The sequence below is a fragment of the Pristiophorus japonicus genome, chromosome 1, assembly GCF_044704955.1.
Source record: "Pristiophorus japonicus isolate sPriJap1 chromosome 1, sPriJap1.hap1, whole genome shotgun sequence".
In the NCBI taxonomy this organism is placed as follows: Eukaryota; Metazoa; Chordata; class Chondrichthyes; family Pristiophoridae; genus Pristiophorus; species Pristiophorus japonicus.
In genome coordinates, this window is record NC_091977.1 from 251181040 (window position 1) to 251207803 (window position 26764).

General features: G+C 45.6%; 2 protein-coding genes across 5 annotated transcripts in view; one reads left to right on the forward strand and one right to left on the reverse strand.

The window, feature by feature from the left end:
* Window positions 1-1201: 1201 nt before the first annotated feature.
* Window positions 1202-26764, reverse strand: part of LOC139269914 (zinc finger protein 551-like) — a 68756-nt gene continuing 43193 nt past the window's right edge. The window contains exons 1-2 of one of the 2 annotated variants that reach the window (XM_070888403.1): window positions 25280-25460; window positions 1202-2628 (exon numbers count right to left, since the gene is read on the reverse strand). In XM_070888403.1, the coding sequence (XP_070744504.1) occupies window positions 1509-2264 (756 nt within the window). In that variant the 5' untranslated portion in view covers window positions 2265-2628; window positions 25280-25460 and the 3' untranslated portion in view covers window positions 1202-1508. Of the gene's footprint in view, window positions 2629-25279; window positions 25461-26764 lie in introns of those variants that run through there. The other variant, XM_070888404.1, reaches the window with a different exon arrangement.
* The window catches only part of LOC139269759 (zinc finger protein 239-like), a 57329-nt gene continuing 56093 nt past the window's right edge, over window positions 25529-26764 (forward strand). For all 3 annotated transcript variants that reach the window (XR_011594336.1, XR_011594337.1, XM_070888392.1), the window contains exon 1: window positions 25529-25801. The gene's annotated coding sequence lies outside the window, so the exon portion shown is untranslated. The remainder of the gene's footprint in view (window positions 25802-26764) is intronic.

A 26764-nucleotide genomic window follows, 5' to 3' on the forward strand; every position in this document is an offset into this window, starting at 1 on the left:
TTATTACTGGAAGGTTGTTTCCAGGGAGGTTCTGCAGGGCTCAGTACTAGGTCCCTTGCTTTTTGTGATATATATCAATGATTTGGACTTGAATATAGGGGGTATGACTAAGAAGTTTGCAGATGATACAAAAATTGGCCTTGTGGTTGATAATGAAGAAAGCTGCAGACTGTAGGAAGATATCAATGAACTGGTCAGATGGGCAGAACAGTGGCAAATGGAATTCAATCTGGAGAAGTGTGAGGTCATGCATTTGGGGAGGGCTAACAAGACAAGGGAATACACAATAAATGGTACGATACTGAGAAATGTAGAGGAACAGAGGGACCTTGCAGTGCATGTCCCAAGATCCCTGAAGGTAGCAGGACAGGTAGACTTGGTCTCCTTATCAAAGGAAGGATATATTTGCCTTGGAAGCGGTACAACGGAGGTTCACTACATTGATTCTTGGGATGAGAGGGCTGTCTTATGATGAGAGATTGTGTAGAATGGGCCTATACTCTCTGGAGTTTAGAAGAATGAGAGGTGATCTCATTCAAACATGCAATATTCTGAAGGGGATTAACAGGGTAGATGCTGAGAGGTTGTTTCCCCTGGCTGGAGTGTCTAGGATTAGGGGTCACGATATCAGGATAAGGGGAAGGCCATTTAAGACAGAGATGAAGAGGAATTTCATCATTCCGAGGGTTGTGAATCTTTGGAATTCTCTTCCCCAGAGGGTTATGGACGCTGAGTCTCTGATTATATTCAAGACAGAGATAGATAGATTTTGAGAGTTTAGGGGAATCAAGGGATATGGGGATAGTGCAAGAAAGTGGAGTTGAGATCGATGATCTTATTGAATGGCTGAGCAGGCTCGATGGGCCGTAGGGCCCATCCTGCTTCTATTTCTTGTGTTCTTAAAAGAGCCTTAATAGATAAAGGCTCTTTTATTTTAACAGTTTCTTTATCTATTATCTTATGGTGAGTGAGTCCAAAACAACAGGTCATAATCTTAAAATTAGAGCTAGGCCTTTCTGTGGTGATGAAAGGAAGCACTTTGTCACACAAGCTGGAACATATCCATGAGAGTAACCGAAGGTCTGAGGACTGAAATAATCGAGAGATAGAAAGGAGAAAAGGCCCAAAATGGAACAATCTGTACGAAGACATCAGGTAGTTTCCTCTCATCTTGGAGACATCAAATACTCGACACACTGTGTGTTTGAAAGAAAGCTGATTTATTTGACATATCAAAATATTAAACTCCAGCCTAGTTATAGTAGTTATTATCAGCAGAAACAAACGGCAACTGACAGAATGAACATGGTTCAGTCCTGGATGCGATTAACAGCAGTCATATGGGAATTTGATGGGTGTCTCAGCGGGTGGGATGAATCAGGTGAAACTCTTCCCACACACGGAGCGGGGGAATGGGAATGGCCTCTCCCCAGTGAGAGTACGTTGGTGTCTCAGCAGATCCTTTTTGCTTTGAAATCTCTTCAGTCAGACATTTAAAAGGTCTCTAATCAGTGTGAACCCGCTGGTGTATCAGCAGGAGGGATGACTGAGTGAATCCCTTCCCACACTGAGCAGGTAAACGGCCTCTCCCCAGTGTGAACTCGTTGGTGTGAAATGAGGTTGGATGACTCTGTGAATCCCTTCCCACACACAGAGCAGGTGAACGGTCTCTCTCCAGTGTGAATTCGCTGGTGTTTCAGCAGGCTGGATGACCGAGTGAATCCCTTGCCACACTCAGAGCAGGCGAATGGCCTCTCCCCAGTGTGACTGCGTTGGTGCATCAGCAGACCCCTTGTGCTTTTAAAGCACTTCTGACAGTCAGAACATTTAAAAGATCTCTTATCAGTGTGAACAAGTTGGTGTGAAGTGAGATTGGTTAACTGAGTGAATCCCTCCCCACACACAGTGCAGGTGAAAGGCCTCTCCCCAGTGTGAACTCGCTGGTGTATCAGCAGGTGGGATGACCGAGTGAATCCCTTCCCACAATCAGAGCAGGTGAACAGCCTCTCCCCAGTGTGAACTCGCTGGTGTCTCAACAAGATGAATGAGTGAGCGAATCCCTCTCCACACACTGAGCAGGTGAACGGCCTCTCCCCAGTGTGAACTCGCTGGTGTGTCAGCAGGTTGGATGGCTGAGTGAATCCCTTCCCACAATCAGAGCAGGTGAACGGCCTCTCCCCAGTGTGACTGCGTCGATGAGTTTCCAATGCTGATGGGCAATTGAATCCCTTCCCACAGTCCCCACATTTCCACAGTTTTTCCATGCTGCTGGTGTCCTTGTGTCTCTCCAGGTTGGACAATCAGTTGAAGCCTCGTCCACACACAGAACACATGTACGGTATCTCCCCGCTGTGAATAGTGCGATGTTTTTTCAGGCTGGGTAACTGGTTAAAGCTCTTTCCACAGTCAGTGCACAGGAACACTCTCACTCAGGTGTGTGCGTCTCTGTGCTTTTCCAGTCACACTGATGTTTGAAATCTTTTCCCACAGACAGAACAGACAAACATTTCTCCTTCCACAGTCAAAGGCTGACGATATTCAGATCCTGGTCAATTGAGTGACTCTGTCTGATCTTGACATGATGTTGGGTTTGAGTTTCCCGTCAGTAAAGCCTCCCCTTCTAATAACCTGTAAAAAGAGTTCACAAAAATCATCACCGAGTACAGGACAGAAATTCAGAACAGACAATTCTAGTTATCATAGAATCATACAAATTTACAGCACAGAAGGAGGACGTTTCGGCATATTGTGCCCGTGCCAGCTGACAAAGAGCTATCCAGCCTCATCCCACTTTCCAGCTCTTAGTCCGTAGCCTTGTAGGTTACTGCACTTCAAGTGCACATCCAAGCACCTTTTAAATGCTATGAGGGTTTCTGCCTCTACCACCCTTTCAGGCAGAGAGTTCCAGAACCCCTCCACCGTGTGTGTGAAAAAGTTTCTCCTCAAATCCCCTTTAAACCTCCTACTAATTACGTTAAACCCCCTGGTTATTGATCCCTCTGCTAAGGGGAATATGTCCTTCCTGTAATGTGGTGACCTGAACTGCATACAGTACTCTAGCTGTGGCCTAACTGGTGTTTTATACTGTTCAAGCATAACCTCCCTGCTCTTGTATTCTATGCCTCAGCTAATAACATTCTTAATCATACCCCCTACATTCGAGTCCAAATCATTGATTATATACCACAAAAAGCAAGGGATCCACAGGAAACAGCCTTTCAGTCACAAAAACACCCATCAACCATTACCCTTTACTCCCTGCCTCTGAGCAAATTTGATTCAACTTGCCACTTTGCCCTGAATCCCATGGGCTTTTACTTTCGTGACCAGTCTGCCATGTGGGACCTTATCAAAAGCTTTGCTACAATCCATATACACTACATAAAATACACCGCCCTCATCGACCCTCCTTGTTACCTCCTCAAAAAATGTAATCAAGTTAGTTAGACTCTACTTTCCCATAACAAATCCCATGCTGACTGTCCTTGATTAATCCGTGTCTTTCGGAATGAAGATTTATCCTGTCCCTCAGAATTTTTTCCAATAATTGAAAGTTCAAATTACTGAACTGAATTTTATTTTGTCATTCCATCGAGATTGGGGCTGGAGGGGCAATAAATAATATTAATATATTATTTTAAAACTCAGTGAGCAGACCTGTAATATGTACAATATCCAAGCTGACCAAAATCAGGCTGTATGGATTGGATTTGGAGACCAAATTTGGGATTACGGAGACATGGCTCCAGGATGACCAAGGTTGGGAACTCAAAATCCAGGGGTATTCAACATTCAGGAAGGATAGATAGAAAGGAAAAGGAGGTGGAATAGCATTGCTGGTTAAAGAGGAAATTAATACAATAGTAAGGAAGGACATTAGCTTGGATGATGTGGAATCTGTATGGGTAGAGCTGCGGAATACCAAAGGGCAGAAAACGATAGTGGGAGTTGTGTACAGACCACCAAACAGTCGTAGTGAGGTTGGGGACAGCATCAAACAAGAAGTTAGGGATGCATGCAATAAAGGTACAGCAGCTATCATGGGCGACTTTAACCTACATATAGATTGGGCTAATCAAACTGGTAGCAATACTGAGGAGGAGGAGGAGGATTTCCTGGAGTGTATAAGGGATGGTTTTCTAGACCAGTATGTCGAGGAACCAACTAGAGGGCTGGCCATCCTAGACTGGGTGATGTGTAATGAGAAAGGACTAATTAGCAATCTTATTGTGCAAGGCCCCTTGGGGAAGAGTGACCATAATATGGTAGAATTCTTTATTAAGATGGAGAGTGACAGTTAATTCAGAGACAATGATCGTGAACTTAAGGAAAGGTAACTTCGATGGTATGAGACATGAATTGGCTAGAACAGACTGGCGAGTGATACTTAAAGGGTTGACGGTAGATAGGCAATGGCAGACATTTAAATATCACATGGATGAACTTCAACAATTGGACATCTCTGTCTGGAGTAAAAATAAAATGGGGAAGGTGGCTCAACTGTGGCCGACAAGGGAAATTAGGGAGAGTGTTAAATCCAAGGAACAGGCATATAAATTGGCCAGAAAAAGCACAAACTTGAGGACTGGGAGAAATTTAGAATACAGCAGAGGAGGACAAAGTGTTTAATTAGGAGGGGGAAAATAGAGTATGAGAGGAAGCTGGCTGGGAACATAAAAACTGACTGCAAAAGCTTCTATGTGAAGAGAAAGAGATTAGTGAAGACAAACGTAGGTCCCTTGCAGTCAGATTCAGGTGAATTTATAATGGGGAACACAGAAATGGCAGACCAATTGAACAAACACTTTGGTTCTGTCTTCACGAAGGAAGACACGAATAACCTTCCGGAAATACTAGGGGACCGAGGATCTACCGAAAAGGAGGAACTGAAGAAAATCCTTATTAGTCAGGAAATTGTGTTAGGGAAATTGATGGGATTAAAGGCCGATAAATCCCCAGGGCCTGATAGTCTGCATCCCAGAGTGCTTATGGAAGTGGCCCTAGAAATAGTGGATGCATTGGTGATCATTTTCCAACAGTCTATCGACTCTGGATCAGTTCCTATGGACTGGAGGGTAGCTAATGTAACATCACTTTTTAAAAAAAGGAGGGAGAGAGAAAACGGGGAAAATCGCTACTGGGGAAAATGGGGAAAATTAATTATTAAAGATGTAATAGCAATGCATTTGGAAAACAGTGACAGGATCGGTCCAATTCAGCATGGATTTATGAAAGGGAAATCCTGCTTGACAAATCTTCTAGAATTTTTTGAGGATGTAACTAGTAGAGTGGACAAGGGAAAACCAGTGGATGTGGTGTATTTGGACTTTCAAAAAGCTTTTGACAAGGTCCCACACAAGAGATTGCTGTGCAAAATTAAAGCGCATGGTATTGGGTGTAATGTATTGACATGGATAGAGAACTGGTTGGCAGACAGGAAGCAGAGTGTCGGGATAAACGGGTCCTTTTCATAATGGCAGGTAGTGACTACTGGGGTGCCGCAGGGCTCAGTGCTGGGACCCCAGCTATTTACAATATACATCAATGACTTAGATAAAGGAATTGAGTGTAATATCTCCAAGTTTACAGATGACACTAAGCTGGATGGCAGTGTGAGCTGAGGAGGTTGCTAAGAGGCTGCAGGGTGACTTGGACAGATTAGGTGAGTGGGCAAATGCATGGAAAATGCAGTATAATGTGGATAAATGTGAAGTTATCCACTTTGGTGGCAAAAACGTGAAGGCAGAATATTATCTGAATGGCGGCAGATGAGAAAAAGGGGAGGTGCAATGAGACCCGGATGTCATGGTACATCAGTCATTGAAAGTTGGCATGCATGTACAGCAGGCAGTGAAGGCGGCAAATGGCATGTTGGCCTTCAGAGCGAGAGGATTTGAGTATAGGAGCACGGAGGTCTTACTGCAGTTGTACAGAGCCTTGGTGAAGCCACATCTTGAATATTGTGTAGTTTTGGTCTCCTAATTTGAGGAAGGACATTCTGGCTATTGAGGGAGTGCAGCGAAGGTTCACCAGACTGATATCCAGGATGGCAGGACTGGCATCTGAAGAAAGACTGGGTCGACTAGGCTTATATTCACTGGAATTTCGAAGAATGAGAGGGGATCTCATAGAAACATATAAAATTCTGACTGAACTGGACAGGTTAGATGCAGGAAGAATGTTCCCAATGTTGGGGAAGTCCAGAACCATGGGTCACAGTTTAAGGATAAGGGATAAACCATTCAGGACTGAGATGTGGAGAATTGAGAACCTGTGGAATTCTCTACCGCAGAGAATTGCTGATGCCAGTTTGTTAGGCATATTCAAGAGGGAGTTAGATATGACCCTTATGGCTAAAGGGATCAAGGGGTATGGAGAGAAAGCAGGAAAGGGGTACTGAGGTGAATGATCAGCCATGATCTTATTGAATGGTGGTGCAGGCTCGAAGAGCCGAATGGCCTACTCCTGCACCTATTTTCTATGTTTCTAAAACCACAACAAACCCTCAGTGTAGAATCACCCCCCATTTAGTAAACTCCGGAAGATATTTTTTCCAGTGATTTCTATTCATTTTAATTTATTGAATGTCGTTACTGAAGGGTTCAATTAATGTTCATTTCCCAAATGCAGCTCTGGACCCTCAGACTGAGCATTAATCCGGCCCTGGTGATTGATGGGAGCTCCGGACCAATAGGAAGAGTGGGGTGGAGCTGGAGGAGCGAGCGGTTGGTGCTCCAACCAGTGTGCGCGATGGGTGGGGCTTGCACCACCCAGTGGGAGGAGCTGAGCCCGGATCTCCCTCATTGGCTGTAACTCTGCCCCATTGTTAAAACTGATTTATCTCAAACTCCAGGAGAAAACTGGAGCTTTCTGTTGTGGCTTTAAATAGATGGAACCCTGTGGGGTGGAGCAAACATTGCAACATTTGGTAGTGAAATGGATTCATTCAGGACAGACAGCAGGGATTATTTCAGGAAATAACAGTGTAGTGAGAAAGGAAATGCAGTGGATGTTGTGCAAATGGATTGTCAAAAAGGTGCTAAACAGGAGGCTTGATGATACCATGTGCTTTAATTTTGCACACTAATCTTTTGAAAGTCCAAATACACCACATCGACTGGTTCTCCCTTGTCTACTCTATTAGTTACATCCTCAAAGAATTCTAGATTTGTCAAGCATGATTTCACTTTCATAAATCCAAATGCGCTGCTATTACATCTTTAATAATGCATTCCAACATTTTCCTCACTACCAATGTCAGGCTAACCGGTCTATAATTCCCTGTTTTCTCTGTCCCTCCTTTTTTAAAAGGTGTGGTTACATTAGCTATCCTCCAATCAATAGGAAGTGATCTAGAGTCTATAGAATGTTGGAAAATGACCACCAATGCATCCACTATTTCTAGGGCCACTTCCTTAAGTACTCTGGGATGCAGACTATCAGGCCCCGGGGATTTATCAGCCTTCAATCCCATCAATTTCCCGAACACAATTTTCTGACTAATAAAAATTTCCTTCAGTTCCTCCTTCTCACTAGACCCTCGGTCCCCTAGTATTTCTGGAAGGTTATTTGCGTCTTCCTTAGTAAAGACAGAACCAAAGTATTTGTTCAATTGGGCTGCCATTTCTGTGTGCCCCATTATAAATTCACCCGATTCTGACTGCAAGGGACCTACATTTGCCTTCACCAATCTTTTTCTCTTCACATATCTATAGAAGCTTTTGCAGTCAGTTTTTATGTTCCCTGCAAGCTTACTCTCGTACTCTATTTCCTCCCTCTTAAACAAACACTTTGTCCTCCTCTGCTGAATTCTAAATTTCTCCCAGTCCTCTGGTTTGCTGCTTTTTCTGGCCAATTTATATGCCTCTTCCTTGTATTTAACACCATCCCTAATTTCCAATGTTAGCCACTGTTGAGCCACCTTCCCAGTTTTATTTTTACGCCAGACAGGGATGTACAACTGTTGAAGTTCATCCATGTGATTTTCAAATGTCTGTCACTGCCTATCCACCGTCAACCCTTTCAGTATCATTCGCCAGTCTATCCTAGCCAATTCACGTCTCATACCATCGAAGTTACCTTTCTTTAAATTCAGGACCCTAGTCTCTGAATTAACTGTGTCACTCTCCATCTTAATGAAGAATTCTATCATATTATGGTCACTCTTCCCCAAGGGGCCTCGCACAACAGGATTGCTAATTAATCCTTTCTCATTACACATCACCCAGTCTAGGATGGCCAGCTCTCTAGTTGGTTCCTCGACATACTGGTCTAGAAAACCATCCCTTATACACTCCAGGAAATCCTCCTCCACCGTATTGCTACCAGTTTGGTTAGCCCAATCTATATGTAGATTAAAGTCGCCCATGATAACTGCTGTCCCCTTATTGCACGCATCCCTAATTTCTTGTTTGATGCCATCCCCAACCTCACTACTACTGTTTGGTGGTCTGTACACAACTCCTACTAGCGTTTTCTGCCCTTTGGTGTTCCGCAGCTCTACCCATACAGATCCCCCATCAACCAAGCTAATGTCCTTCCTTTCTATTGCGTTAATCTCATCTTTAATCAGCAACACTACCCCACCTCCTTTTCCTTCCTGTCTATCCTTCCTGAATATTGAATACCCCTGGATGTTAAGTTCCCAGCCTTGGTCACCCTGGAGCCATGTCTCCGTAACCCAATTACATCATATCCGTTAACAGCTACCTGACCTGCGCAGTTAATTCATCCACCGTATGACGAATTCTCCTCGCATTGAGACAGAGCTTGTTTTTAATTATACTCTTTGTCCTTTTAGAATTATGTTGTAATGCGGCTCTTTTTGATTTTTGCCTTGGATTTCTCTGCCTTCCACTTTTCCTCATCTCCTTTCTACCTTTTGCCTCTGCCCCCATTTTACTTCCCTCTGCCTCCCTGCATAGGTGCCCATCCCCCTGCCGTATTAGTTTAAACTCTCCCCAACAGCACTCCGCCCAAGGACATTGGTTCCAGTCCTGCCCAGGTGCAGCCCGTCCGGTTTGTACTGGTCCCACCTCCCCCAGAACCGATTCCAACGTCCCAGGAATTTGAATCCCTCCCTCTTGCCCCATTCATCAAGCCACGTATTCATCTTAACTATCATGCTATTTCTACTCTGACTAGCATGTGGCACTGGTCGCAATCCTGAGATTACTACCTTTGATGTCCTATTTTTAAAATTTAACTCTTAGCTCCCTAAATTCAGCTTGTAGGCCCTCATCCTGTTTTTTACCAATATCGTTGGTACCTATATGCACCACGACAACTGGCTGTTCACCCTCCCCCTCCAGAATGCCCTGCAGCCGCTCCAAGACATCCTTGACCTTTGCACCAGGGAGGCAACATACCATCCTGGAATCTCGATTGCGGCCACAGAAACGCCTATCTATTCCCCTTACAGTAGAATGCCCTACAACTATAGCTCTCCCACTCTTTTTCCTGCCCTCCTGTACAGCAGAGCCACCCATAGTGCCATGAACTTGGCTGCTGCTACCTTCCCCTGATGGGCCATCTCCCCCAACAATACCCAAAACAGTATATCTGTTTTGGAGGGAAATGACCGCAGGGGACCCCTGCACTATCTTCCTTCCACTGCGCTGCCTGATGGTCACTCATTCCCTATCTGCCTTTGTAACCTTTACCTGCGGTGTGACCAATTCACTAAACGCGCTATTCATGACATCCTCAGCATCGCGGATGCTCCAGTGAATCCATGCGCAGCTCCAGTGCCGCAATGCGGTCTGTCGGGAGCTGCAGCTGGATACACTTCCTGCACACAGTAGTCAGGGACACTGGAAGCCTCCCTGATTTCCCACATAGCACAGGAGGAGCATGACACGGGCCTGGGCTCTCCTGCCATGACTTTAACCCTTAAATTAACTTAATTTGGCATAATGCCAAAGGTTTCTTTCTGATAAGAAAAAGATAAAGAAAAAAGAAAAACTACTCGTCAATCAACCAGCCAATCACTTACCCGCTTGGTTGTGATGCCACACTTCGATTTCTTTTTACTTCTTTGTTTTACCTTTGGCCTTGATCTCCCGAACTGCCGCTCCTCCTCCCGAACTCCGCGCCCTTTTTATGGGCCTCGATCTCCGATTGCCGCTCCTCCTCCCGAACTCCACGCCCTTTTTATGGGACTCGATCTCCCGACTGCTGCTGCCGCCGCTCCTCCTCCCGAACTCCGTGGCCTTTTTAAGGGCCTCGATCTCCAAGGGTAGCAAGGGCACACAATGTACTCTGGATGGGGGACTTCCATGTCCATCACCAAGGAAGGCTCGAAAGTACCACTACTGAGCGAGCTGGTTGAGTCCTGAAGGACATATCTGCCAGAGTGGGCCTGCAACAGGTGGTGAGAACCAACACAAGGAAAAAAACCTACTTGACCTCGTCGTCACCAATCTACTCGTCACAGTTGCACCTGTCTACGACAACATTGGCAGTGATCACCAGACAGTCATTGTGGAGACACAGTCCCATCTTCATACTGAAGACACCCTCCATCATGTTGTGTGGCACTACCACCATGCTAAACAGGATAGATTCAGAACAGATCTAGCAGCTCAAAACTGGGCATCGGTAAGGTGCAGTGGGCCACAAGCAGCACCACAATCTGTAACCTCATGGACCGACATATCCCTCACTGTACCAGACTATCAAACCTGGTTCAATGAGAAGTGCAGAAGAGCAGCACCAAATGTACCTAAAAATGAGGTACCAATCTGGGGAAGCTGCAACACAGGACTACATGCATGCTAAGCACCGGAAGCAACATGATATAAACAGAGCTAGCGATCCCACAATCAACGAATCAGATCAAAGCTCTGCAGTCCTGCCACATACAGTCGTGAATGCACACAAGAACATACATAAGAACTAGGAGTAAGTCATTCGGCTCCTCAAGCCTGATCTGCCATTCAAAACAGAGAGTCGGGATAAATGGGTCACTTTCCGGTTGGCAAACAGTAACTAGTGGGGTGCCGCAGGGATCGGTGCTGGGGCCTCAACTATTTACAATCTATATTAATGACTTGGATGAAGGGACTGAGTGCAATGTAGCCAAGTTTGCTGAAGATGCAAAGAATGGTGGGAAAGCACGTTGTGAGAAAGCTGTTGCAAAGGGATATAAACAGGCTAAGTGAGCAGGCAAAAATTTGGCAGATGGAGTATAATGTGGGAAAATGTGAGGTTATCCACTTCAACAGAAAAAAAATAGAAAAGCAAATTATAATTTAAACGGAGAAAAATTGCAAAGTGCTGCAGTACAGAGGGACCTGGGAGTCCTTGTGCATGAAACACAAAAAGTTATGCAGGTACAGCAAGCAATCTGGAAAGCAAATGGAATGTTGGCCTTTATTGCAAGGGGGATAGAGTATAAAAGCAGAGTAGTCCTGCTACAACTGTACAGGGTATTGGTGAGGTCACATGTAGAGTACTGTGTACAGTTTTGATCTCCGTATTTAAAGGGAGGATATACTTGCACTGGAGGCTGTTCAGAGAAGATTTACTAGGTTGATTCTGGAGATGAGGGGGTTGACTTATGAAGATAGGTTGAGCCTATACGTTAAGAATGAGAGGTGATCGTATCGGAACATATAAGATAATGAGGAGGCTCGACAAGCTGGCTGCAGAGAGGATAATTCCATTCATAGGGGAAACTAAAACGAGGGGACTTCGGGCTCAATTTTCCCCAAAGCATTTTTTTGGTGTACTTGAAGAGTTACGCCCGATTTTTTTGGGGGCCCACATACGCCAAAAAAAAAAATTATAAGTTTCCCCATTGGATTTGTTCATTTTGGCGTGGCCTAACCCGACCTTTAGTTTTGGGGGCAGAGCCTTGATCTGCGCTAAAAAGATCGGGCTGCCATGGTAACCAGGGACACAATGCGAGCTGAAGCATACAGCCAGCTCCCAACACATTAAAATTGAAAACACATAGCAGCAACTTCTCGCTCTTGCTTGTGAGTAAACCGGGGACCAAGAATGGGACCAGACAGCCTTTGGGCAGGGTTGGAGATAAGTTGCTGCTGTGTATCCGGGCAGCTGCTGCACCAATTTCCTTAAATCTAGGGAACGTTTTTCAGCAGAGGCCACATACGCTGGCCTAAGCAGAACTGAAGTAACGCTCAGCTGGCCAAGCTTCCCTAATTGGCATAGGTGGCTGGTTACGCCCCCTTTGGCTGAAAGAAAACGGACCTAAAAAAATCGTAACTAGCTGACTTACATGTGCAAATTGATTGGGGAAACTGTGGTTTTTCAACTTTGGTCAAAAAGAGCAGCCTGCTCCAAAAAAACAGCACAAATTACTGGGGAAATTGAGCCCATAGTGTCAGAATAAGGGGCTGCCCATTTAAAATTCTGAGGAGGAATTTCTTCTCTCAGAGAGTTGTAAATCTGTGGAATTCTCTGCCGTAGAGAGCTGTGGAGGCTGGGTCATTGAATATATTTAAGGCAGAGATACAGATTTTTGAGTGATAAGGGAATAAAGGGTTATGGGGAGCGGTTAGGGAAATGGAGCTGAGTCCATGATCAGATCAGCCAGGACCTTATTAAATAGCGGAGCAGGCTCAAGGTGCCAGGTGGCCTACTTCTGCTCCTATTTCTTATGTTCAATAAGATCATGGCTGATTTTCTACCTCAACTCCACTTTCCTGCACTATCCTCATATCTCTGAATTCCCTTAATATCCTATGCTGGGTTCAGTTCTACACCTCACCAGTTTCTCTCCAATGTGACCCACGTGCCCAATCTCCCATCTGTGAACTTCGACAGGTTATTCCATTATCCTCATCTGGCACCTCATAGGTGCATTTTCCAGCAGGGTCAGTGGGTAAAGGCAACGCCCAGTGTAACAGTGATAGGAACAGGAGGGGCCCAGGTTTAATTCCTTCTGCATATCCTCCCAATCTAATCCCCTATAAAAGCTGTTTAGAAAAGTCAGAACATAGGAGCAGGAATAGGCCATTTGGTCCTTGAGCCTGTTCCGCCACTCAATTCTATCATGGCTGATCTGTAACTTAACTCTGTCCACCTGCCTTGGTTCCATCATCCTTAATACCTTGCCTAAGAAGAATCTATCAATCTCAGTTTTGAAATTTACAATTGGCCCCCAGCCTCAGTTTTATGAGGAACAGAGTTCCGGGTTTTCACTACCCTTTAAGAACATAAGAAATAGGAGCAGGAGTAGGCCATATGGCCATTCGAGCCTGCTCCGCCGTTCAATAAGATCATGGCTGATCTTGTACTTCAGCTCCACTTTCCCGCACTATCCCCATGATTCCTTTAGTGTCCAAACAGCTATCTATCGCAGCCCTGAATATACTCGATGACTGAGTATCCAGTGTCCTCTGAGGTAGAGAATTCCAAAGATTCACAACCCTGAGTGCAGAAATTTCTCCTCATTTCAGTCCTAAATGGCAGACTCCTTATCCTGAGTTTAAGAGCCCTAGTTCTAGACTCTCGAGCCAAGCGAAACAGACTCTCAGCATCTGTTTGAGGAAGTGCTTAACATTACCCCTGAATCTCAGTGGTGGGAAAATTATTGGAAAACATTTCTGAGGGACAAGATACATCTTCATTTGGAAAAACACAAATTAATCAAGGACAGGCAGCATGGATTTGTTAAGGGAAGGTCGTGTCTGACTACCTTGATTGAATTTTTCAAAGAGGTAACCTTGAGGGTTGATGAGGGAAGTGTGTTTGATGTAGTGTATGTGGATTTAGCAAAGATTTTGATAAAGTTCCACATGGCAGACTGGTCACGGAAGTAAAACCCCATGGGATCCACGGCAAAGTGGCAAGTTGGATCCAAAATTGGCTCAGAGGCAGGAAGCAAAGGGTAATGGATGATGAGTGTTTTTGTGACTGGAAGGCTGTTTCCAGTGTGGTTCTGCAGGGCTCAGTACTGGGTCCCTTGCTTTTTGTGGTTGGACTGGAGTGTTGGGGGTATGATTAAGAAGTTTGCAGATTACACTAAAATAGGCTGTGTGGTTGAGAATGAAGAAAAAACCTGCGGACTGCAGGAAGATATCAAATGTACTGGTCAGGTGGGCAGAACAGTGACAAATGGAATTCAATTCGGATAAGTATGAGGTAATGCATTTGTGGAGGTCTAACAAGGCAAGGGAATACACATTAAATGGTACGACATTGTAGAGGAACAAAGGGACCTTGGAATGCAGGTGCATAGATCGCTGAAGGTAGCAGGCCAGGTAGATAAGGTGGTTAAGGCAGCATATGGAATACTTGCCTTTATTAGTCGAGGCGTGGAATACAAGAGCAAGGAGGTCATGCTTGAACTGTATAAAACACTGATTAGGCCGCAGCTGGAGGACTGTTACAGGAAAGATGTGATTGCACTGGAAAGGGTGCAGAGGAGATTTAGAAAAATGTTGCCTGGACTGGAGAATTTTGGCTATGAGGAAAGATTGGAGATGCTGGGTCTGTTTTCTTTGGATCAGAGGAGGCTGAGGGGAGACCTGATTGAGGTGTATAAGATTATGAGGAGCCTGGATGGAGTGGATAAGACCTGTTTCTCTTGGCCGCGAGGTCAACAACTAGGGGGCATAGATTTAAAGTAATTGGGGGAGTGGGGGGGGGCTATAGAGGAGATATGAGGGAAAATTTATTTACCCAGAGGGTGGTGAGGGTCTGGAACTCACTGTCTGAAAGGGTGGTAGAGGCAGGAACACTCGCCACATTTAAAAGATACTTGGATGTGCACTTAAAGGGCCCAAGTTTCCACACACGCCTAGAACGGCGCAGTCCCGACCTGGACGCCCGTTTTTCGCGCCACAAAGTGCGCCTAAAAAAATCCTTGGTATTCTCCACCTACTTGCAGGTCCTCTGGCCCTCGGCGCAGCCAGCACGAGCTGTGGGGGGGGCGGAGCCAGGTCCCTGCGTTGAAAACAGTGCCGGGACCTCTGCACATGCGCGCTACAGTGCAGTAGCTCCAGGCGCCGAACTGTGAAGGAGGCGCCCGAAGCACGCAGCCCCTAGCCCTGGCAGAATGGCCTCACTGGGGCTGCGTGAATAAGGCTCTTCCCACGGCCAGCTCCTGCTCCCCCCCGCCCCCGACCAGACCCGACACTCGCTCCCCGCCCCCGCCCTGCCTCCGTACCAGACCCGACACTCACTCCCCGCCCCCACCCTGCCTCCGGACCAGACCCGACACCCGCTCCCTGCTCCCCCCCACTGCCTCCGGACCAGACCCGACACCCGCTCCCCGCGCCTCCGGACCAGACCCGACACCCGCTCCCCGCCTCCCCCTGCCTCCGGACCAGACCCGACACCCGCTCCTCCCCCCACCCCTGCCTCCGGACCGGACCAGACCCGACACCCGCGCCCCGCCCCCCCCCCGCCTCCTCCCCCCCCCCCGCCTCCTCCCCCCCCCCCCGCCTCCTCCCCCCCCCCCCCCGCCTCCTCCCCCCCCCCCCCCGCCTCCTCCCCCCCCCCCGCCTCCTCCCCCCCCCCCCGCCGCCTCCGGACCAGACCCGACACCCGCGCCCCCTCCCCCCCCACCCCAACCCAACCCAACGCCACCTACCTGTAAATCTGGTGCTGGGGACTCGCCGGCAGCCTTCGGTCCCGAAAGGCCTGCCTGAAGCACTTTCACACAGGTAGGAAGATGGTTTATTTAATCTTTTCTTTGCTTATAAATGTTTATTCAGGTTGGATTTATTTGTATAATATTTGTAGAAGTATAAATAAGGATTTATTGTATAATTTAATGACTTCCCTTCCCCCCCCCCACCTCGTTCTGGACGCCTAATTTGTAACCTGCGCCTGATTTTTTAATGTGTAGAACAGGTTTTTTCAGTTCTACAAAAATCTTCACTTGCTCCATTCTACTTTCGTTTGGAGTACGTTTTCACTGTGGAAACTTTCAAATCAGGCGTCAGTGGCCGGATATGCCCCCTTTTGAAGAAAAAATTCTGTTCCAAAGTAGAACTGTTATACCTGACTAGAACTGCAGAAAAAAAAATGTGGAGAATTGCGATTTCTAAGATAGTCCGTTCTCCACCAGTTGCTCCTAAAAATCAGGCGCAAATCATGTGGAAACTTGGGCCCAAAGTGCTGTAACCTACAGGGCTACGGACCAAGAGCTGGAAAGTGGGATTCGGCTGGATAGCTCTTGGTCAGCTAGTGCGGACACGATGGGCCGAAATGGCCTCCTTCCATGCTGTAAATTTCTACGATTCTAGGATTGAACGGCTTAGCTCTAATTTTAAGGTTGTGTCCCTTTGTTGAGGACTCCCTCACCAGAGGAAACAGTTTCTCTCGATCTACCTGATCAACTTATTGAATCATCTTAAACACTTCAATTAGATCATCCATTAATCTTCTATATTCAAGGAAATACAAGCCTAGTCATCACTGCAAGTACAAGATCATAGAAATTTACAGCACAGGAGGCCGCCATTCGGGCCATCATGTCCGTGCCAGCCAAATCCCACTTTCCATCTCTTGGCCCATAGCGTTGTCGGTTATGGCACTTCCAGTACGTTTTAAATGCTATGAGGGTTTCTGCCTCCAACACCCTTTCAGGCAGTGAGTTCCAGACCTCCACCACCTGCTGCATGAAAGTATGACTCCTCAAATCTCCTCTGAACCTTCTAATTACTTTAAATCCCCGATTATTGCCCTCTCTGCTAAGGGAAATAGGTCCTTCCTATCCACTCTATCCAGGCCCTTCATCATTTTATACACCACAATTAGGACTCCCCTCAGCCTTCTCTGTTCCAAAGAAAGCAACCCAATCTTTCCTCATAGTTAAAATTCTCCACTCAAGGCAACATCCTCGTAAATCTCCTCTGTACCCCCTCTAGTGCAATCACATCTTTCTTGTGATGTGATGACCAGAACTGCACGCAGTACTATAACTGTGGCCTAACTAATGTTTTATACAATTCAAGCATAACCTCCCTGCTCTTATATTCTGTGCCTCAGCTAATAAAGGCAACTATCCCATATGCCTTCTAAACCACCTTACCCACCTGTTCTGGTACCCTCAGTAATCTGGTGACACACAGTGGCAGGTTCCTATGTTCCTCTACACGTCTCAGTGTCCTACCATTTATTGTGTATTCTCTTGCATTGTTAGTCCTTCCTAAATGCATTCGCTAACATTTCTGCGGATTGAATTCCATTTGCTACTGTTCTACCCACTTGACCAGTCCATTGATATCTTCCTGCAGTCCACAGCTTTCTTCTTCAGTATCAACCACACGGCCAACTTTCATATAATCTGGAAACCTCTTAATTGTACCCCCTACATTCAAGTCCAAATCATTGATGTATACCACAAAACGCAAGGGACCTAGTAATGAGCCCTGCGGAACCTCACAGGGGTCACAAAACACCCATCAACCATTACCCTTTGCTTCCTGCCTCTGAACCAATTTTGGATCCAACTTGCCACTTTGCCTTGGATCCAATGGGCTTTTACTTTTGTGACCAGTCTGCCATGTGGGACCTTATCAAAAGCCTTGCTGAAATCCATACAGACTACATCAAATGCACCACCGTCATTGTTACCTCCTCAAAAAATGTAATCAAGTTAGTCAGACACGATCTTCCCTGAACAAATCTATGCTGGCTGTCCTTGATTAATCTGTGACTTTTTAAAAGAAGATTTATCCTGTCAGAATTGTTTCCAATAATTTTCCCACCACCGAGATTAGGCTGACTGGCTTGTAATTACTTGGTCTATCCCTTTCTCCCTTTTTAAACAAAGATACAACATTAGCAATCCTCCAACCCTCTGGCACCACAACTGTAGCCAGAGAGGATTGAAAAATGATGGGCAGCCTTTGCTATTTCTTCTTTTGCTTCTCTTAACAACCTGGGATACATTTCATCCGAGCCTGGGGATTTATCCGCTTTCAAAGATGCTAATACTTCCTCTCTCACTATGTTTATTACATCTAATATTTCATACTCATCGTCCCTGATTGCAATGTCCGCATCGTCCCTCTCTTTTGTGAAAGCAGACACAAAGTTATAATTATGAACCATACCCACGTCTTCCGCCTCCACATAGGTTTACTTTATGGCCCCGAATAGGCCCTACTCTTTTAGTTATCCTCTTGCTCTTAATGTATTTATCTTTGGGTTTTTCCTTGATTTTAATTGCCAATATTTTTTCATGCCTCTCTTTGCTTTCATAATTTCCTTTTTAATTTCACCCCTGCACTTTCTATACTCCTCTCCGGTTCTGCAGTATTGAGCACTCTGTATCGGTCATAAGGTTGTCTTGATTTCCTTATCCTGTTTGAGAGTGACTTACCCAAGTCTGAAACTAGAGTCTTAAACTTAAATAAAGCCAATTACATAGGTATGAAGGGCTAGTTGGCTAAGGTAGTTTGGAAAAATAGATTAAAAGGTATGGCAGTAGATAAGCAGCGGCTAACATTTAAAGAAATATTTCATAATTCTCAACAAAAATGCATTCCATTGAAAAATTAAAGCTCCACAGGAAAAGTGATCCATCTATGGCTAACTAAAAAAGTGAAGGATAGCAATGGATTGAAAGAAGCAGCTTCTAATGATGCAAAAAATAGTAAGCCTCATGATTCGCAGTTTCAGAAATCAGCAACAGATGACCAAAAAATTGATAAAAAGGGAAACAATTGAATGAGAGAAAACTAGCCAGAAATATAAAAACAGATTGTAAGAACTTCTACAAGTATGTAAAAAGAAAGAGTAGAAAAAGTAAACATTGATCCCTTAGAGGCTGAGACAGGAGAAATTATTATGGGCAATAAGGAAATGGCAGAAATGTTAAACAAATATTTTGTATTTGTCTTCACAGTAGAAGACGTACAAAACATACCTAAAATGGTGGGGAACCTAGGGTCTAATGAGGGTGAGGAACTTAATGTAATTAATATTTGTAGAGAAAAAGTACTAGAGAAACTAATGGGACTAAAAGCGGACAAATCCCCTGGACCAGACGGCCTACATCCTAGGATTCTAAAAGAGATCGCTGCAGAGATAGTAGGTGCATTGGTTTTGATCTTCCAAATTTCCCTAGAGTCTAGAGCAGTCCCAGCTGATTGGAAGATAGAAAATATAACATCGCTATTCAAGAAAGGAGGGAGAGAGGAGTGAGAGAGCAAACAGGGAACTACAGGCCAGTTAGCCGGACAACAGTTGTCTGGAAAATACTAGAATCCATTGTTAAGGAAGGACACTTAGAAAATCATAACATGATTAGGCAGAGTCAACATGGTTTTATGAAAAAGGAAGTCATAGTTGACAAATTTATTAATCTTTTTTGAGGATGTAACTAGCAGGGCAGATAAAGGGGAACCAGTGGATGTAGTATATTTGGATTTCCAAAAGGCATTCGATAAGGTGCCACATAAAAGGTTCTTACAAAAGACAAGGGCTCATGGATAAACAGAACTAGGAGCAGGAGTAGGCCATTTGGTCCCTCGAGCTTGCACTGCCAATTAATATCATGGCTGATCTGATCTTGGGCTCAGCTCCACTTCCCTGCCCACTCCCCAAAACCATTCACTCCCTTATCGTTCAAAAAATGGTCTATCTCCACCTTAAATATATTCAATGACCCAGTCTCCACAGATTTACGACCGAGAGAAGAAATTCCTCCTTATCTCAGTTCTAAATGGGTGACCCCTTATTTTTAAACTATGCCCCCTAGTTCTAAATTCCCCCACGAGTAGAAACATCCTCTCTGCATTTACCTTGTCGAGCCCCCTCGGTATCGTATATGTTTCAATAAGATCACCTCTCATTCTTCTAAACTCCAATTAATATAGGCACAACTTGCTGAAGCTTTCTTCATAAGTGAACACCTCCATCTCAGGAATCAACCAAGTGAATCTGCTCTGAACTGCCTCCAATGCAAGTATATCCCTCCTTAAATAAGGAGACCAAAATTGAATGCCGTACTCTAGGTGTGGTCTCATCAATACCCTGTACAGTTGTAGCAGGACTTCCCTGCTTTTATACTCTATCCCCATTGCAATAAAGGCCAACATTCCATTTTCCTTCCTGATTACTTGCTGTACCTGCATAGTAACTTTGTGTTTCATGCACAAGGAACCTCAAGTCCCTCTGTACTGCAGCATTTTGTAATCTCTCTCCATTTAAATAATAATTTGCTTTTTTCATTTTCCTGCCAAAGTGGATAACCTCACACTTTCCCTTGAAGATAATGTATTAGCATGGATAGAGGATTGGTTAATGAACAGAAAACAGAGAGCAGGGATAAACAGGTCCTTTGCAGGATGGCAGGCTGTAGCTAGTGGGGTGCCGCAAGGAACAGTGCTGGGGTCTCAGCTATTTACAATTTACATTAATGACCTAGATGAAGGGACTGAGTGCAATGTATCTACTTTTGCGGATACAAAACTAGGTGGGACAGTAAGCTGTGAGGAGAACACAAAAGTCTGCAAAGAGACATAGATAAGACTATGTTAGTGGGCAGTAAGGTGACAGATGGAATATAACGTAGGGAAATATGAGATTATTCACTTTGGCAGGAGGAAAAGAAAAACAGAATATCTTTTAAATGGTGAGAAACATTTAAATGATGGTGTTCAGAGAGATTTGGGTGCCCTCATGCAAGAAATACAGAAAGTGAGCATGCAGATACAGCAAGCAAAAAGGAAGGCAAATGGCATATTGTTCTTTATTGCAAGGGGGCTGGAGTACAACAGTAAGGAAGGCTTGCCACAATTGTACAGGGCCTTGGTGAGACCACATCTGGAGTACTGGCACAGTTTTGGTCTCCTTACCCAAGGAAGGATATACGTGTCTTGGAGGCAGTGAAATGAAGGTTCACTAGATTGATTCCTGGGATGAGGGGGCTGTCTTCTGATGAGAGATTGTGTAGAATGGGCTTATACTCTTTGTAGTTTAGAAGAAATGAGAGGTGATCTCATTGAAATACACAAGATTCTCAAGGAGATTAACAGGGTAGATGCTGAGATGTTGTTTTCCCTGGCTGGAGTGTCTAGAACTAGAGGGCAGTCTCAGGAAAAGGAGATGACCATTTAAGAACGAGATGGGGAGGAATTACTTCACTCAGAGGGTTGTAAATCTTTGGAATTCTTTGCCCCAGAGAGCTGTGGATGCCGAGTCTCTGAGTATATTCAACACAGAAAATAGGTGCAGGAGTAGGCCATTCTGCCCTTCGAGCCTGCACCACCATTCAATATGATCATGGCTAATCATGCAATTTTAGTACCCGATTCCTGCTTTCTCTCCATACCCCTTGATCCTTTTAGCCGTAAAGGCCACATCTAACTCCCTTTTGAATATATCTAACGAACTTGGCCTCAACAAGCTTCTGTGCTCGAGAATTCCACAGGTTCATAATTCTCTGAGTGAAGAAGTTTTTCCTCATCTCGGTCCTAAATGTCTTACCCCTTATCCTTAAGACTGTGACCCCTGGTTCTGGACTTCCCAAACATCGGAAACATTCTTCCTGCATCTAACCTGTCTAATCCCGTCAGAATTTTATAGGTTTCTATGAGACCCCCTCTCATTCTTCTAAATTCCAGAGAATAAGCCTAGTCGATCCAGTCTTTCTTCATGGGTCAGTCCTGCCATCCCGGGAATCAGTCTGGTGAACCTTCGCTTCAATCCCTCAAAAGCAAGAATGTCCTTCCTCAGATTAGGAGACCAAAACTGTACACAATGGTCAAGGTGTAGCCTCACCAAGGCCCTGTACAACTGCAGTAAGACCTCCCTGCTCCTATACTCAAATCCTCTCACTATGAAGGTCAACATGCCATTTGCCTTCTTCACCGCCTGCTGTACCTGCATGCCAACTTTCAATGACCGATGAACCATGACACCCAGGTCTCGTTGCACCTCCCCTTTTCCTAATCTGTCACCATTCAGATAATATTCCTGTTTTTGCCACCAAAATGGATAACCTCACATTATACTGCATCTGCCACACATTTGCTCACTCACCTAACCTGTCCAAGTCACCCTGCAGCCTCTTAGCATCCTCCTCACAGCTCACACTGCCACCCAGCTTAGTGTCATTTGCAAACTTGGAGATATTACATTCAATTCCTTCGTCTAAATCAGTAATGTATATTGTAAATAGCTGGGGTCCCAGCACTGAACCTTGCGGTACCCTACTCGTCACTGCCTGCCATTCTGAAAAGGATCCGTTTATTCCTACTCTTTGCTTCCTGTCTGCCAACCAGTTCTCCATCCACGAAAATACATTACTCCCAATACCATGTGCCTTAATTTTTGCACACTAATCTCATGTGGGACCTTGTCAAAAGCCTTTTTAAAGTCCAAATACAACACATCTACTGGTTCTCCCTTGTCCACTCTACTAGTTACATCCTCAAAAAATTCTAGATTTGTCAAGCATGATTTCCCTTTCATAAATCCATGCTGATTTGGACCGATCTTGTCACTGCTTTCCAAATGTGCTGCTATTACATCTTTAATAATTGATTCCAACATTTTCCCTACTACCGATGTCAGGCTAACAGGTCTATAATTCCCCGTTTTCGCTCTCCCTCCTTTTTTTAAAAAGTGGGGTTACATTAGCTACCCTCCAATCCATAGGAACTGATCCAGAGTCTATAGAATGTTGAAAAATGACCACCAATGCATCCACTATTTCTAGGGCCAGATCCTTAAGTACTCTGGAATGCAGACTATCAGGCCCTGGGGATTTATCAGCCTGCAATCCCATCAATTTCCCAACACAATTTCCTGACTAATAAGGATTTCCTTCAGTTCCTCCTTCTCGCTAAAACCTCGGTCCCCTAGCATTTCCAGGTGGTTATTTGTGTCTCCCTTAGTGAAGACAGAATCAAAGTATTTGTTCAATTGGTTTGCCATTTCTTTGTTCCCCATTATAAATTCACCTGATTCTGACTGTAAGGAACCTACATTTGTCTTCACTAATCTTTTTCTCTTCACATATCTATAGAAGCTTTTGCAGTCAGTTTTTATGTTCCCAGCAAGCTTCCTCTCATACTCTCTTTCCCCCCTCCTAATTAAACCCTTTGTCCTCCTCTGCTGAATTCTAAATTTCTCCCAGTCCTCAGGTTTGCTGCTTTTTCTGGCTAATTTATATGCCTCTTCCTTGGATTTAACACTATCCCTAATTTCCCTTGTTAGCTACGGTTGAGCCATCTCCCCCATTTTATTTTTACGCCAGACAGGGATGTACAATTGTTGAAGTTCATCCATGTGATCTTTAACTGTCTGTCATTGCCTATCCACCGTCAACTCTTTAAGTATCATTCGCCAGTCTATCCTAGCCAATTCGTGTCTCATACCATCGAAGTTACCTTTCTTTAATTTCAGGACCCTCGTTTCTGAATTAACAAGGCCGAGATAGATAGATTTTTGGACTCTAGGGGAATCAAGGGACTTGGAGCTCAGGCAGGAAAGTGGAGTCGAGGTCGATGATCAGCAATGATCTTATTGAAGCAGGGCCGAGGAGCCGTACAGCCTACTCCTGCTCCATGCAACCGTTCAGTGACAACCTTGACCCTGGCACCAGGGAGACAACATATCATCCCTGGAGTCACGTCTGCAGGCACAGAAGCGCCTGCCTGTTCCCCCAACTATCGAATCCCCTACCACTATTGCTCTTCCACTCTTCTTCCTCCCCTCCTGTGTAGCTGAGCCACCCATGGTGCCGTGGACTTCATCATAGGCAGTCCCTCGGAATCAAGGAAGACTTGCTTCCACTCCCAAAGTGAGTTCTCTGGTGGCTGAACAGTCCAATACGAGAGCCACAGACCCATTCACAGGTGGGACAGACACTCGTCAAGGAAGGGGGTGGGGCTGGATTGCCGCCCGCTCCTTCCGTTGTCTGCGCTTGACCTCCTCACGCTCTTTGCGTTGAGACTCGAAGAACTTTCTCCACTTCGGGCAGTCTTCACTTGGGTGCTGGCTGCACTCCCCAGAGTAACCATCGCTCAGAGGAAGAAATAAAATGAGGTCGTGAATCGGAGTTGAAAAATAAAATTAGTGAAGCATGATTAAATGAACGAGGAGAAGCAATATAAAATAAAGGGTACAATCCTAAAGGGGGTGCATGAACAGCAAGGTATGTGCACAAATCGTTGAAGGTGGCAGGACAGGTTGAGAAATCGGTTAAATTTAAAAAGCTTACGGGATGCTGGACATCACAGAGCCGTAGAGTTCAAAAGCAAGGAGGCAGTGATGAACCTTTATAAAACAATGGTTAGGCCTCAACTGGAGTAGTGTGTCCAATTCTGGGCACGGCACATTAGGAAGTGAAGGTCCCAGAGATGGTGCAGAAAAGATTTACAAGAATCATTCACGAGATGAGGGACTTCAGTTACGTGGAAAGACTGGAGAAGCAGAGTTTGTTCTCCTTAGAGCAGAGAAGATGGTGAGGAGATTTGATAGAGGTGTTCAAAATCATGAGGGGACTGGACAGAGTAGATAGAGAGAAACTGTTCCCATTGGCAGATGGGTCAAGAACTAGATGACAGAGATTTAAGGTGATTGGCAGAAGAACCAAAAAGGACAGAAGAAAAAAAATGTTTGCGCAGCGAGTGGTTAGAATCTGGAATGCACTGCCTGAAAGGGTGGTGGAGGCAGACTCAATCACAGCTTTCAAAAAGGGAGTTGGATAGGTATTGGAAAGAAAAACATTTGCAAGTGTAGGGTGAAAGGTTGGGGAGTGGGACATGCTGGGAGCCGGCCATGGGCTCGACAGGTCAAATGGGCTTCTTCCGTGCTGTAACCATTCTATGATGCTGTGAGCAGAACCACTCTTGTTCTCTGACTCAATGAAAAGCTGTCATAATTGTGAGCACATCATTTAAACCTGCCCTGCTCCAAGGAAAACTACTCCAGATGCTGCAGCTATGATTTTATTGAATGATGGAGCAGACTCGAGGGGCTAAATGGCCCACTCCTGGTCCTATTTCTCATGTTCTTATGTTTTCATGTTACTGGTCACCATCCTGTACTTGATGGCCTCCCTGCAGTAAGATGGACGCTACGCATGCTTCCTGCCCTGTGGCAGGACAATGGCGAGCGTTGTGACGTCAGAAAGCCCCGTCTTTCTCGCCCTATGTGCAGTCGGCCTTGTCCTGCCCAAAGATGGCGGCCGAATATCTTCCCTCCCCCCCTCCTAACCCGCCAGTAACCAAGGCCCGTCCACGCCCGAAGTTTTCCTACAGCCACCACCCGCCGACAATTCTGCCGCCAAACCTCACCATCCGTGCGTGTGTCCGCAGGAAACCTGGACGTGCTTACTTACCTCCTCCGCTGCGAAACGACCCTCTGCAGACAATCTCCCCCAATGGGCTGGCCCCGCGCCAGTGCCCATCTCAACCATCCGGGCCGCGAGCTGAGCCCGCCAAACAACCGTCGTCCCGCTTGCGCGCCGCCGCTACTCAGCCCGCAGCCAATGGCGAAGCCGCGCGAGGCATGAGCCCACCCAGCGCGCGCCAATCAGCGGCGGGGCTGCCGGATCAATCGGCGAAAAATACAGGGCGCGCCTTCCTTAAAGGGGCAGAGTCTCTGTGCTTGTTAAAAGGGAGAGTTTCTTTGAATTTTTTTATTACTTCAAACAGGTATGCCCCGCTTTGTGATTTGAAGAACGCACAGGTAATGAGGTCAGCACCAGTGACACCAAACCTCAATGCTCATATCAACATCTTGGAAAAGGTAAATGGAAGGCTGCAAAGTACTAGATGACGCCGTTTGAAGAGCAAGAAGCAACGGACAATCCTCAAAGGGGACTCTATCAGCTGGCACACAGACAGCACCCTTTGTTGAGGTGAGGTTTTATAGGGGGCACTTGTAAATTATATGGTCTTAATGCCCCCAAAAAAATCACAAAAGGAAAAAAAAACAAAAAAAAGGGCAGGTATAAGTGCCTGGAGTGTCCCCCAGATCGGGGGGCACTTGATTTAATGTTTATTTTGTCTCCCCCCCCCCCCCCCCCAAAAAAAAGAGTTGTTGAGGTAAGGCTCTGTCAAGAGCAGTTTTCTGTCTTCCAGGGGCCAAGGTAGCTGATGTCCGGGTTCGTGTGGATGAACTGATGAAAGGTGAGTGTCAAGATACTGTAGTAGGTTTACATATTGGAACTTACAATATTATGGATAGAAGTCCATTTGTTTTTGCAGGATTCCTACAAAAGCCTCATAGATGTCCTTCAGCAAAAGGGTGCAAGGGTCGTAGTCTCCGGGCTATTACTTTCTGAGCCATACAGGAGGGTGGGTATCACTACGGCCCTGTAGACCATAAGTTTGGTGCCAGATTTGAGGGCATGATCTTCGAACACTCTCTTCCTCAAACGGCCGAAGGCTGTGCTGGTGCAGTGGAGGCGGTGTGGAGGCGGTGTTGAACCTCGTCGTCGAGGTTCAACACCGCCTGGCTCCTGAGATATGGAAAGTTGTCTAGGGCCGTGGCATGGATCTTGATGACTGGGGGGGCAGTGCTGTGAGGCAGGGTCAGGTTGGTGGACCAAATACAATAGACAGCTCAAATCGCTGGAGAAATACCACCAACGGTTCCTCCGCCAGATCCTGCAAATTCCCTGAGAGGATAGACGCACCAACATCAGTGTTCTCGATCAGGTCAACATCCCCAGCATCGAAACACTGACTGCACTCGACTAGCTCCGTTGGGCAGGCCACATTGTCCGCATGCGCTCTACTCTTAACTCTTAGACAGCAAGCGAGCCCCAGGTGGGCAGAGGAAACTTTTCAAGGACACCCTCCAAGCCTCCTTGATAAAA